Source organism: Ixodes scapularis, unplaced genomic scaffold, assembly GCF_016920785.2.
Source record: "Ixodes scapularis isolate PalLabHiFi unplaced genomic scaffold, ASM1692078v2 PGA_scaffold9__187_contigs__length_104089568, whole genome shotgun sequence".
Classification (NCBI taxonomy): Eukaryota; Metazoa; Arthropoda; class Arachnida; order Ixodida; family Ixodidae; genus Ixodes; species Ixodes scapularis.
In genome coordinates, this window is record NW_024609884.1 from 48,970,999 (window position 1) to 48,982,418 (window position 11,420).

Consider the following 11,420-nt stretch of genomic DNA (forward strand, 5'->3'; position numbering starts at 1 on the left):
ATAGATGAATTTCTTTTCCCTTTTCTAATTGTATTCTCCTCGTGTTCCTCTAGATATTTCCTTCTTTCATTGAGCCAGACCCCTAGATATTTGTACTTTTCTACGTGTTCTATCACTGTGTCCTGTATCTCCAGGGGTTCCCCCTTCTCATCGTTGAAAACTATTATACCCGACTTGTCCCTACTGAATTTTAGTCCTAAACTGTCCCCTTCCCTGCTGCAAATCCTACACTCTAAAAAAAAAAGGGTATCACCTTACACCCTTTTGTCCCATATAATACACCCCAAAACTTCATTTCGACGTACAGCGCCCTATAGTCGAACAAACGGCCCCAAATTTTACCAGGAGCTTGATAACGGTGCGATATAACTTATTAAATTGCTAAAGTACGTATCAAAGACCAAAAAAAGAAAACACGGAGCTTTTGCAGTACGGCCAAAAAAACTCCGATAATATTTTTTGTAGTCAATAATACGTATATCAGCTATCTTAATAAGTTATACCACACGGCTATCAAGCCCCTCGTAAACTTTGGGGCCGCCTGTTCGATTATGGGGCGCTGTACGTCGAATTGAAGTTTTGGGGTGTATTATATGGGACAAGGGGTGTAATAATACACCTTTTTTTCTGAGAGTGTAATCAGTTCCTGTATTGTCTCACGGCTTTCTGATACGAGCACAATGTCATCTGCATACACTAACCCTGGCAATAGTTGATTTACCTTATGTCCTTCCTCCATGTAATTCAGGTCAAAACCTAGGTTGCACTGTTCTAATCTTTTTTCCATCTCACTGAGGTATATTATAAAGAGCAGGGGAGACAATGGGCAACCCTGTCTAAGTCCTCTTTTTATTGCTGCTGGTTTTGTAGTTTCGGCTTCCCATTTTATAATCACCCTATTCTCCGTATAAACCCGTTCTAGGAACTTAACCGTGGTTCCCCCTAGGCCATACCCTTTTAGCTGTTCCCAAAGTTTTTCCTGATTCACATTGTCATATGCCCCTTTGATGTCCAAAAATGCTACCCATAATGGCCTTTGGCTTGTCATTGCTATCTCTATGCACTGAGTGATTATGAACAAGTTATCATCTAATCGTCTATCCATCCTGAAACCGTTTTGGAGCTCCCCCAGAATCTGCTTTCTCTCTGCCCATTCTTCCATTCTTCTTTTTACGATTTGCATAGCTAGTCTGTATATTACTGAAGTTACTGTGATTGGTCGGTATGATTTGATACTGTCTTTGTTTCCCCTGCCCTTATATAATAATCTCATCCTGCTCAGTTTCCAGTCACTGGGTACCTCCCCTCCCATAAGTATCTGGTCAATCACCTGCCTTAGTTTCAATTTGCTTGTTTGGCCTAGAACTTTTATCAGTCTCATTGGTATGCCGTCTGGACCTGTCGCAGTTCCAGTCGGAACCCTTCCTTCTGCTTTCTCCCATTCTCCTATGGTCATTTCCTCTCCTTCACTATGATCCTCCTCTTGTGTTGTGTAGATGCTATTATTCCCTATGGCCTGATCTGATTCTAACTCTGAAAATGCTGCTTCGATTGTATGTCTAATGTATTCCCTTGCCTCTTCCCCCTCTACCTTTGTCCCTTCCTGTGTGATTAGTGTCTGCTGGTACCCCTCAGTCTTTTTTCCCTGTGCACTGATGTGTTCCCAGAACCTTTTTGCCGCATTCCTATCCTTTTGGTTTATCTCTATCATCCACTGGACCCCTGCCCTCCCAATTTTGGCCTGTATTAATGCTGATGCCTCCCGCTTTCGTTCCTGAAAGTCCTCCCATTTTGCTGTCACCTCGGCTGGAGTGGCCCCCTTTTTTTTTGCCCATCTGTGTTCTCTAGATGCCGCTTGGCGTCTCGATATTGCTGCCTTAACCTCTTTATCCCACCAGCTTTTGAGCTTGCGTTTATGTTTCCTTCCTCCTTAGTCTCTCTCGGTCATACCAGGGTTGCCAGGTTGGGCTATTAATAGCCAAATTGGGCTACGTTGTCATGCATTTGTCGTCGAAATTCGGTGGTTGGCTCTGTGGCTATTTTTGGGCTATTTCTAACCCTAACGCGGACGTTTTTTTTTTGTTTTTTTTTTTTTTGCTTGGTTTAGAGTAGACGTACAAAAGACACTTCAGCATGGACACAAAGCGACAGTCCACCCTTTCTGGATTCCCGCTTTCAGGGATTTTCTGCGTGAAGATTCGTGGGCGTGAGCTACCCTGACCTAGATTCAGCTCCGACGACATCACTTTTGTATTAATTGTGGCTTATTTTATGCTCCCAAGTTCATTCTGCTTCCTACTGGCGTCTCTTATTTTCTCGAGTTTTCCACCATCCTCCTACAGAAGGCACCTCATCCGAGAAAAAATGATACTAAAGGCAACTCGAAACATCCTGCAGAATTTGATGTCGCCCGATAACGCGTGGTCTACCGGATATAACAAAGGAGGCTTTTCCACGAAACGTGGAAGTTTCTTTAAACACAATGAGCCATAACAAAAGACAACAGATTTGGGACAATGCATATCCCGAACAAGGCCAAGATCAATGCGCAGGAGCAGCCCTGTTTCCGTTGCTATCCGAGCTTGCAATCGCGCTCCCGACACTGCCCATGTCGAATGTCGCCGTGGACAGAGTATTCAGTCACGTGTCCCTCACAAAGTCAGGCCTAAGTAAGAACATGTGACGTCCTCTATGTAAAATTTGCTTTCCTTGGGAAGAACGAGTTCTCTAAGGATATCAACCCTACTGAGGACGTTTTGTGCCCATTTTAACACGGAAATCATGTATGAGGCGAGTAAGCCAGGCACGAGCGAGTGCATCATAACTATGTGACCGCAGAAACACGTGTGGAATTTTTTTGTATTATTCTTTTTAAATAAAACGTTTAATGCATTTCAGCATGCTGTAGATCTTGCAAGCTGCTCCTAAACCCCTAATATGCATACGCAGTGTCTTCGAATTGAGCTCGCACATTCCAGCGTACGATATTTTGGGCTCTGCAGAATATGGCTACATTTGGGCTACATAAATCTCTTGCATTTGGCTCCTTTTGGTCTACACCGTCTGGCGTTTGGCGATTAGAGCTAGAAACTACCTGGCAACCCTGGGTCGTACTCGGTTGCAAGTAGGGGTGTCGCGAACCGGCCGAGGTTCGAGGTCGACCAGGTTCGACTTTTTCGAACTTTTAGTGGAAATTTCGACGAACCTTGTATTGAGGTTCGACTCGTGTGCGCATGCGCGACAGGCTGGCCAGTTGGCTTTGGATTGGATGGTAATGACTAAGGGATGAACTAAGGTAAACGCTGATTGGTTATTTTAGTTAATACAGCATAACAAATTAAGTTATTAACTTCTTCAGTTATTAGAATCAGTTTCTTTTATTTGTAGCTGTTCACAAAATTAAAATAGCCTTTTGCATAAAAAAAAATTCTCCAAACCTAGACATGCTTGTATCAAGGTCTGGCCACACTGTCCACAAAGTCGAACCGGTCGAATCTGGTGAAAAGTTCGAAGGTTCGTCGAACCGGTTCGACGCAGTCGAACCCCGAAAGTTTGACCTAAAAATCCGGTTCGACAAAAGTTCGCGACACCCCTAGTTGCAAGCAAGGAGGTTATAAGTACTATACTTCGTTTCAGCTTCGGTCCAGACGCAGCCAAAGCTACAAGCGCGAGCTCCGGGCTTTCAGCATCCCTGCCAAGCACGCGCGCTCGTGCAGTGCAAGCACTGTTCTGGGCAACATGCTCGCGCTTGTAGCATAGGCTGCGTCTGGACAGAAGCTGAAACGAAGTATAGTAGGGGGCACGCTGCAATATTGGTGAAGCCTAATCATAAAACGTTTAAACGATGTTATGGCCAAGTCCAACGTGACCGTAGATCTCTCTGGCAATTGGTGCGCGTGACATGTCACGTGTGAGATGGATGGTTGATTGTAGAAGGATTCCCTGCAGGCTCGCGCGCGCTCCGTCCGGTAGGTTTTATCCAACGTCACTAAAACCCTCAGTTGGGAAACTCACCTTGAAACTTGGATCGCTGGCGTCCACCGAGACCGAGCTAAATACGATAACAGCGCCACCCTTTAGTGACGAGTTGAAACATAAAAGGTGCTTTACATAGCTACTGCGAGATGGCCCTGCGAGGTGGCGCCACCAGCCCTTGCCCACAAGGAGGTTATAAGTACTAGGAGGGGGCACGTTACAATATTGGTGAAGCCTAGTCATAAAAAGTTTAAACGATATTGTGCCCAACGTGACCGCAGATCTTTCTGGCGATTGGTGCGCGTGACACGTCACGTGCGAGATGGATGGTTGATTGTAGCAGGATACCTTGCAGGCTTGCGCTTGACTTGTGCGCACTCCGTCCGGTAGGTTTTACCAGATCGAAGGCTAGACGAAGGCTAGCTACGGTCACGTGATGTGGTCACGTTGGGCTGATAAGTGAGGAGAGAAAGGAGGAAAATGAGAAAGAGGCGAGGCGTCAAGGGAGCATGGCTTGTGGAGGATAGGCGGCAAACGTCATGCCCTCTCCTACCCTTCTATCCTCCTTGCTTGCCCAACTCGACGTGCAGCCGTGCAGTTCCCGGAGTGGACGCTGCGGGACAAATGGCGGCGTTGCGATCGCCATTAGGTCGGTTCTCGAGTACGGCCCTGACGGTCTCGTACACCATACTGACAGCGACCACCTCCGACATTGGGGAGGAAGATCTACCGGCCTGGGAACAACTTCTGGCGGCAGAAGATTACGAAGTCCAGCTGGCGATCATCACACGCACTCAAGCCATAGAAGACCGGCTTCGAGGGCGACTGAAGACAAGAAACCTCCCACTTCCCCAACCCCCATAATTAACTCAAGCCATCCCCCATGATTTCTTGGTTCGATAAAGTTCCTGAATGAAAAATGAATGAATCTCGAGTACGGATATCTGAGCCACTTTTTTTAAAGCAGGCTCTATAGCAGTTTCCCAACTGAATGGTTCTAGTAACGTTGGTTTTATCAAATCGAAGGCTAGACGAAGGCTAGCTACGGTCACGTGATGTGGTCACGTTAGCCTGATAAGTGAGGAGAGGAGGAAAATGAGAAAGAGGTGAGGCGTCAAGGGAGCTTGGCTTGTGTAGGCTACACGGCTGGCGTCCATGCCCTCTCCTACCCTTCTATCCTCCTTGGTTGCAAGGGTTAGGGAGGGTGTTGTGAAATCATTGATTGTGAAGAGGAGGATGAAACCATCGAACACATCGTCCTTTCATGCTCAAAGCCTGCAACCAAGGCATCCGGCGCAGTGGTGTCACGCTCCTGAAAACGTACACACACCGGGCCCAAATTCGAATCACCTGCGGCGGGGTCAGTGCTGAACGCGCGTCAATACAGAGATCCTGGGGCTGTCCCTCAATGTGAGGTTGACACGTGCGCCGCAGCGTCCATGAAGCCCCAGAAGCCCGGAACCGCCCGATCCAAAGGGAACAGCTACAACATTAACATCATCATCATCATCAGAAAAATAAATTTTTATTATTATTTTTTTTCTTTTTTTTTTTGTGAGCAGCGACCAATATTTTAATTGCCCTGAAAGTGTTTTTGGGTTTTAACAGAAAAAGTATTGAGGCTTTAAAAATTTATACGGAGGGAAAGCCGTCTGCTCTTTCGCGCAGGCCGGTGGCGTGACGTCACCTCGCCGCGCTCTGATTGGAGGATGGCTCCGGGCGGGAGCTCGGGGGTAAACAAAGCGGTGTCGTCTCTTCTCCGCAGCCATTGCGAAAGACCTTTTCTGTGGCTCTCGGAAATCCACTGCTACTACTTGAACGAGGACGCGGCATACGGAAAAAAGAGACCGGAAATACCTCGAAATGTACGTTACTTCGTTTGACGCGAAAGAATTTACCCTGGGAGCATACGAAGCACCAATATGCGTCCCGGTCTCCGGCGGTCGGATGTTGATGTGAGCCCCCCCAACGTCAGCACGGTGATGTGCGACGCGAGTGAGCGTTTCTACTTTTTGGCGGAGACCCTTTTTCGCCAGCAAGTGACTCGGTGTCTCCGTGAAGCATCGAAGTGTAGCTACAGCCCTCTTCGGCGAGCTGAACGGGCTGCTGAGCTTTGGAAGGCCGATCTCCCGCAGCGCTGGCACCCGGAGAACCGCGCCATGGCGCTCGCTAAGGTGAGTTACGTCGTCTCTGTACACTTCGCATCATTCACAAACAGTTCAGTTGCACGTGAAATGTTACAGAAAAGCAGCGGATTAGGCGATCGGTGTGGTACGACCGAGCCGAGTGCGCAGTCGTCTGTTTTTAGTCTTTCCCCCCCAGCGACCCCAGATGGGAGGCACTCTCTTGATCGAATGACGTTTTAGCGAACGCCCACGTTTCATCGAATGACACTTTAGCGAATAGTCGGACGCCGCAAAGCGGCCTTTTCGGGTGGGCCAAATGAGTTCACATTTTTGTTATGATCCGCCGCAGACTGTCGCCGCGAAGCGGCGAAAGCGCAGCGCGGCGGCTGGGTTAACGCGCGCCCCCGTTATTCGCTAATACGTCCATTCGCTCAAATGTCGCTGTCCGCTAAAATGTCATTCGCTCATGTGGTCGCTCGCCGCTGATTTGTTTCACCATAAAGCGCCAGTGAGGCAAACGCTGCGGGGGCGAGTAGCATGTTTTCGTACCTGCCTACTGGTTTTCTTAGGTCCGTTAATCTGCAAGTGCTTGTGTTCCCCCTACCCCATCATTCCAACAGAATCCACCGGCTGCCGGGCGAATCCACCGGCTGCCGGGCTCGGAGGACATGTTGCAGGCCCCGTGTAATGCCCTCGGCGCCTGTGCGACTTCCAGGGGGTCTGCGTTTCACGGCCCCGTTACCAGCTGGGAAGTTCTCCATAGAGGTAAGATTATGAAGAAACCACTCTATGCACTCAGAGGTAGCTTTCGGAAGTTGTGGAAGCCAAATACAATGCTGATATCTTTAGTAAAAAAAAAAAATTCATATTACTTGCTTTATGACTTATACATCTCTATTTTGCAAGCCACATATGGCAGGAAAGTGTCACATTATCTCAACCTGGTTGCTCAAGGCACTGAAAAGCTACCTGTTGCAGACGACTGTACCGTTGTCATTTATTATATGTTATTCCTTGGCACCAAGGGATTGGTGGCCGAGGGGGCTTCCACGCACCAGCTCGGAGAATGTGGAGTGAAAGCTCGCGCTGCAGAACCCAGGATTGTGTGTTCAAGCCCCACATTTGCCCGTTTCGATCTGGAAGAGCATTGTACCGGCGTGCGGTCGTGTATCACTACTACGTGATGCACGTTAAGGGCCCCAGGCTAGCGGTCATCTACAGCTGGGAGAGTCATCGCCCGTCGAGGCAGATTGAGTTTGAGACTGTATAAATATACACACAACCCGATTCCTCGGCACGCTGCTGGTATTGCTGTGCTGATGTTTGGACGTTTTTTTTTTTTCGTCGTTGAAATGACTACTGTGGTGCTTGGGTGAAATAACCTGGTCAATTACCTCCTCGGCCGTAGTGCGTCGTTCACTTGTTACTCTCTCTTCTCTTCTGGTTAATGTGGCTCAGATAACAGTCATGAAGTCAGCCCGGTTGAAGTTCTCTCGACGCCACATTCTCACATCTGGCCGATCATCCTGCCTTCGCGCAAAACTCACACACCTTGTCTTCTTCGATACTCCCGAATGCGCCTCGGTCGCCCGCTCCGCCGCTAATTTCAGTCCCGTGCCCACTGTTTTATGACAACCTCCTTGACATGACAAATCTAGCTTCTGTATCTGGCCATCAGTATGGGTTAGTGCTCAATTTGTAAACTTGATGTTTCAAAGTAACAGTACGAGCTTCCTCCAGCATCTACCAGCAACCAAGCAATGACAAAAACCAAAGCTTCAACTTCCAAGACTAAAAACCCAGGAGTATGAGAACACGCTGGCCAACCCTGCTGAGGACAAGCCAGGAGTGGGACAAGCATGTAATCTCAGTATATGGAGAGGTGTCCTCGAAGTTCCCAGCTTTAAAATTGTGGTAGTGTTTGAGTTGGTTTAAGTTCGAGTCTCAAAAGAGCAAATAATGCAATGTTATTTATTTTGATTTGCATCCCTTGGATTCTGGCAGGTGTTCGGTACGAAGGGAATGGAATAGACATGTTCATTTATGCATTCTGTTGCTTCAAAATAGGTTTTCACTGATTTTAAGTTTGTAATGGCATGGGAGGACAAATATGCTGCTCAGGGTGTAACCGGATCGTTTGACTACTGGGACGACTCTTTTACAGGGGACGACATCCTGTCCAGCACCAGCTTCACCGTCTGGGACCAAGTGCACGAGGGGGTCGCACTGCAAGCACATGAAAGGAGGGCACTGCAACTTTGAGGTCAAGCTTGGACATCTACCATTACAGAGTCCTAAATGGATGCCAATTGCTACTGATGACCTTATGAAGGTGAAATGTCCCTGGATCTAAAGGGAAAATCTGATTGAAGGCGAGCTGAAGTTGTTTCTGACTTTATTCTCTTATGACTTGAAAGTAATCTGCCTACTTCATGAACTTTGAAGATGCAAAATTTGTTTCCGTAACTGTCCCACTTCAACGTAATGTGCACATTGAAACCTATTCCTTTTCTTTTTCTGTTTTTTGGCGAGAAAAAAAAGCCAACGAATCTCCCTCTTTCTTTTCGCAATGGGGAGGTGTGGAAGATTGATTGGATATTTTATATACGCAACCAGTTTCATAAGTGAATGAAGATAAAAGCAGAATACATGTTCACAGATTATTTGTGAATCCTTAGACTTGGTGAAGTGAGTAGTTTGTGTTCGAGTCATGTAATTATAAAGTCAAAACCAGCTTTAGTGCATTTTTAAGAAGCCTTTTACACCTGAGAGTTCTGCTTTGACTCGGCAATACACAACTCACCTTTGTTATTCCTGTAGCACAGCCGAAACTATAAACACGAGCATGTTGCCTGACCAATGCTTGAACTGCCGTGAAATCGACGAAGTCCCTATCCTTCGAGAACAAGTGTCAACGGGGGATAGTCGAAAGACCAGTGTATTTATTGCACACGCTTACTTTATTTCAAGCTTGCAGATTGAAGTAATTGTTTATTGAATCCATTCTTAAACCTGTTTGAGATTGTATTGGTTCATATTCACAGTATATTTATTTTTCATTTCAGCAAGGAATAATTTAGAGACAGATGTTGGTGTTCAGGCGTGATGCTTTTATTTTCGTAACATGCAAGAGTGCAAAAAATTAGACTTGGCTTTGTAAGCTGATTTTTTTATGTATTCTTCCAAACAGCATAGCAAGCAATAATATAAGGGCTACAGCTGCAAAAGTGACTACACCTGGCATCTCATTTCTTTTATAGCGTGTACAGGTGAGACACTATACTCCGTTTCATGGTCACTTGGCAAACATTGCGACCCAATAAGAGCATCGGAGCCAGGCACATGACAACACTCCACGGTCGAGTCCTCGTTATCGCCACAGCAAGAGCGCCATCTGCGACAAAACATAGTTCTAGGCTTTTTTTTTTTTTTTTTCTCCTTCTTTTAGTAGTGTTGCCGTCGAATTCTTCGGATCGCAACACTACACGACACTGAAGAAAGACTAAGACATATGTTACTTATTAACGACACTTAATATAGATCAACACTTTTGAGAAAAACATGGCTTGTGATTGACGTTCAAACAATCGTAGCCTTGAATCGACCACTTCCGCTCAAAACATCGCCCTAGCATTAGCACCCGCAACAGATTCATGGGCAAATTGAGCATGTGGTTGCCTCATAAAAGTGTTACTGAAGACCTCGCAACTCTAGCGGACGGTAATGTTGCTGCAGTGGACGTCCATCCGAATTCGTTTGGTTTCTGAGCATACGACAGCCGGTTCTGGTGGGTGGTCCTTGCATTTGGCGCGGTGACACGGACGCTCCTGTGACATGCTGCCATGTGCCTCGCTCCGACATTCTTACTGGGTCGCAGGAGCCGTAGCCTCCACAGTTCACCAAGCTATCGTGAAACAGAGTGTAGACTGAGTTGTCTGCTAATGAAAGTAGCGTTGCCAGCATCATGTATGAAACAGTGTATACTTCGAGAAAACAAATAAAGCCATTCATCCTTTCCACCGATTGTTTTGGTTCATTAGTAAAACTTGGTTCAGTGAACTTTACATTTCAGCATTAGCATGGACACAACAGGTAAAGTCAATTACAAGTGCTTTAGAGCAGTCCAAACAGTTTCCAAGTGGCTCATGCAAAGCAGCTGACATGGTATTACCCCCAGGAAAGAGACGAGACCTCCTTGATGAATCTACTTCAGCCGCAAGGCACACCAAACTGAATATTGGCGTTTCTAGGAAATTGGGATCAACCAAACAATTCCATGGAAAGGTGCACCACAAACAGCATTGGTGTGAGGGTGAGCCCTATCTGCAGCGACAATACTGAAGCCTCGCAAGCCACCATCACTAACACATGCGAGTAGTCACTCGGTGCCTGGCATGCTTGGGCATTGATGCAACAAGGAAAGATTATCAATGAGTGGACTAGGAATGTGGATCCAAATGGGACTGTCTTCACATTCTTCACAATCGCTGTATGTCCACCATCTGTTGGAGTGTTTCTGGATGTCAACAGCCCATCTGGGACCTAGAAATGACAAATGATGTTAGAAAGTTTGTCACTTACACACTCAGTCCCAGTCTGCTGAGCGAACAAAACAAAAATATGTACATGTTAGCCATTGTTTACTCCCGTGTCAATTCCATGGGGCGCTCATTAGCTAGGCTTGGATAGTGCACGATATCCGAATTTTCATCTTGGTATGGGAACGAAAAAGGAGACTAGCGACACACAAAAACACGTCAGACACTGACAGCGTCGATGTGGTTCGAAGATACACTGCGCAACACATTTTGCAGAAAGGTGGCATCGGTACTTCGTTGGCAATTCACTCAAACTGAGTAATGTGAAACGGCAAATTTGTACTGTCCGAGTTGGTTCACTGTATTACACGTAACAGCCATTCCAACTTCATTCCTGAAAGAAAAAAAAAAAAACGATCGCGTTTTTGTGGTAAGTTTTGGGCTCTGTGCTTTTCTACAGTGCCATGATTACAACCGTAGACTGAAACTACTATACCAAACACGATGTATGACTATACTGCGTCTCATCTAAGTGCGAACGAAGAGAAAATTACAAACGCGAGAACGCACTGCAAGATCGCACATGGCAGCTATGATCAAAGCTCGGGACTCGCCCATGTAGATTTAACTTCGATCGCATTTAAAATGAAACGGAACATAGTTTATACGGCCTCCGTGCAGTTTCGAGTCGAAATTCATAAATATCACCTGCGAAAATGGGCTTCGGAGGATCGCGAAAACACCACATTCTCGGCTGTTTTTCGATTAATAGCGCCTATCG

General features: G+C 46.5%; 1 protein-coding gene across 1 annotated transcript; it reads left to right on the plus strand.

Moving 5' to 3' along the window:
• Nucleotides 1-5,761: 5,761 nt before the first annotated feature.
• LOC115331643 lies at nucleotides 5,762-9,037 on the plus strand. Its single transcript, XM_040211378.3, has 3 exons — nucleotides 5,762-6,149; nucleotides 6,722-6,866; nucleotides 8,266-9,037. The coding sequence occupies exons 1-3, from the start codon at nucleotides 5,898-5,900 to the stop codon at nucleotides 8,361-8,363; spliced, it is 495 nt and encodes a 164-aa protein (XP_040067312.1). The 5' UTR covers nucleotides 5,762-5,897; the 3' UTR covers nucleotides 8,364-9,037.
• Nucleotides 9,038-11,420: the final 2,383 nt, after the last annotated feature.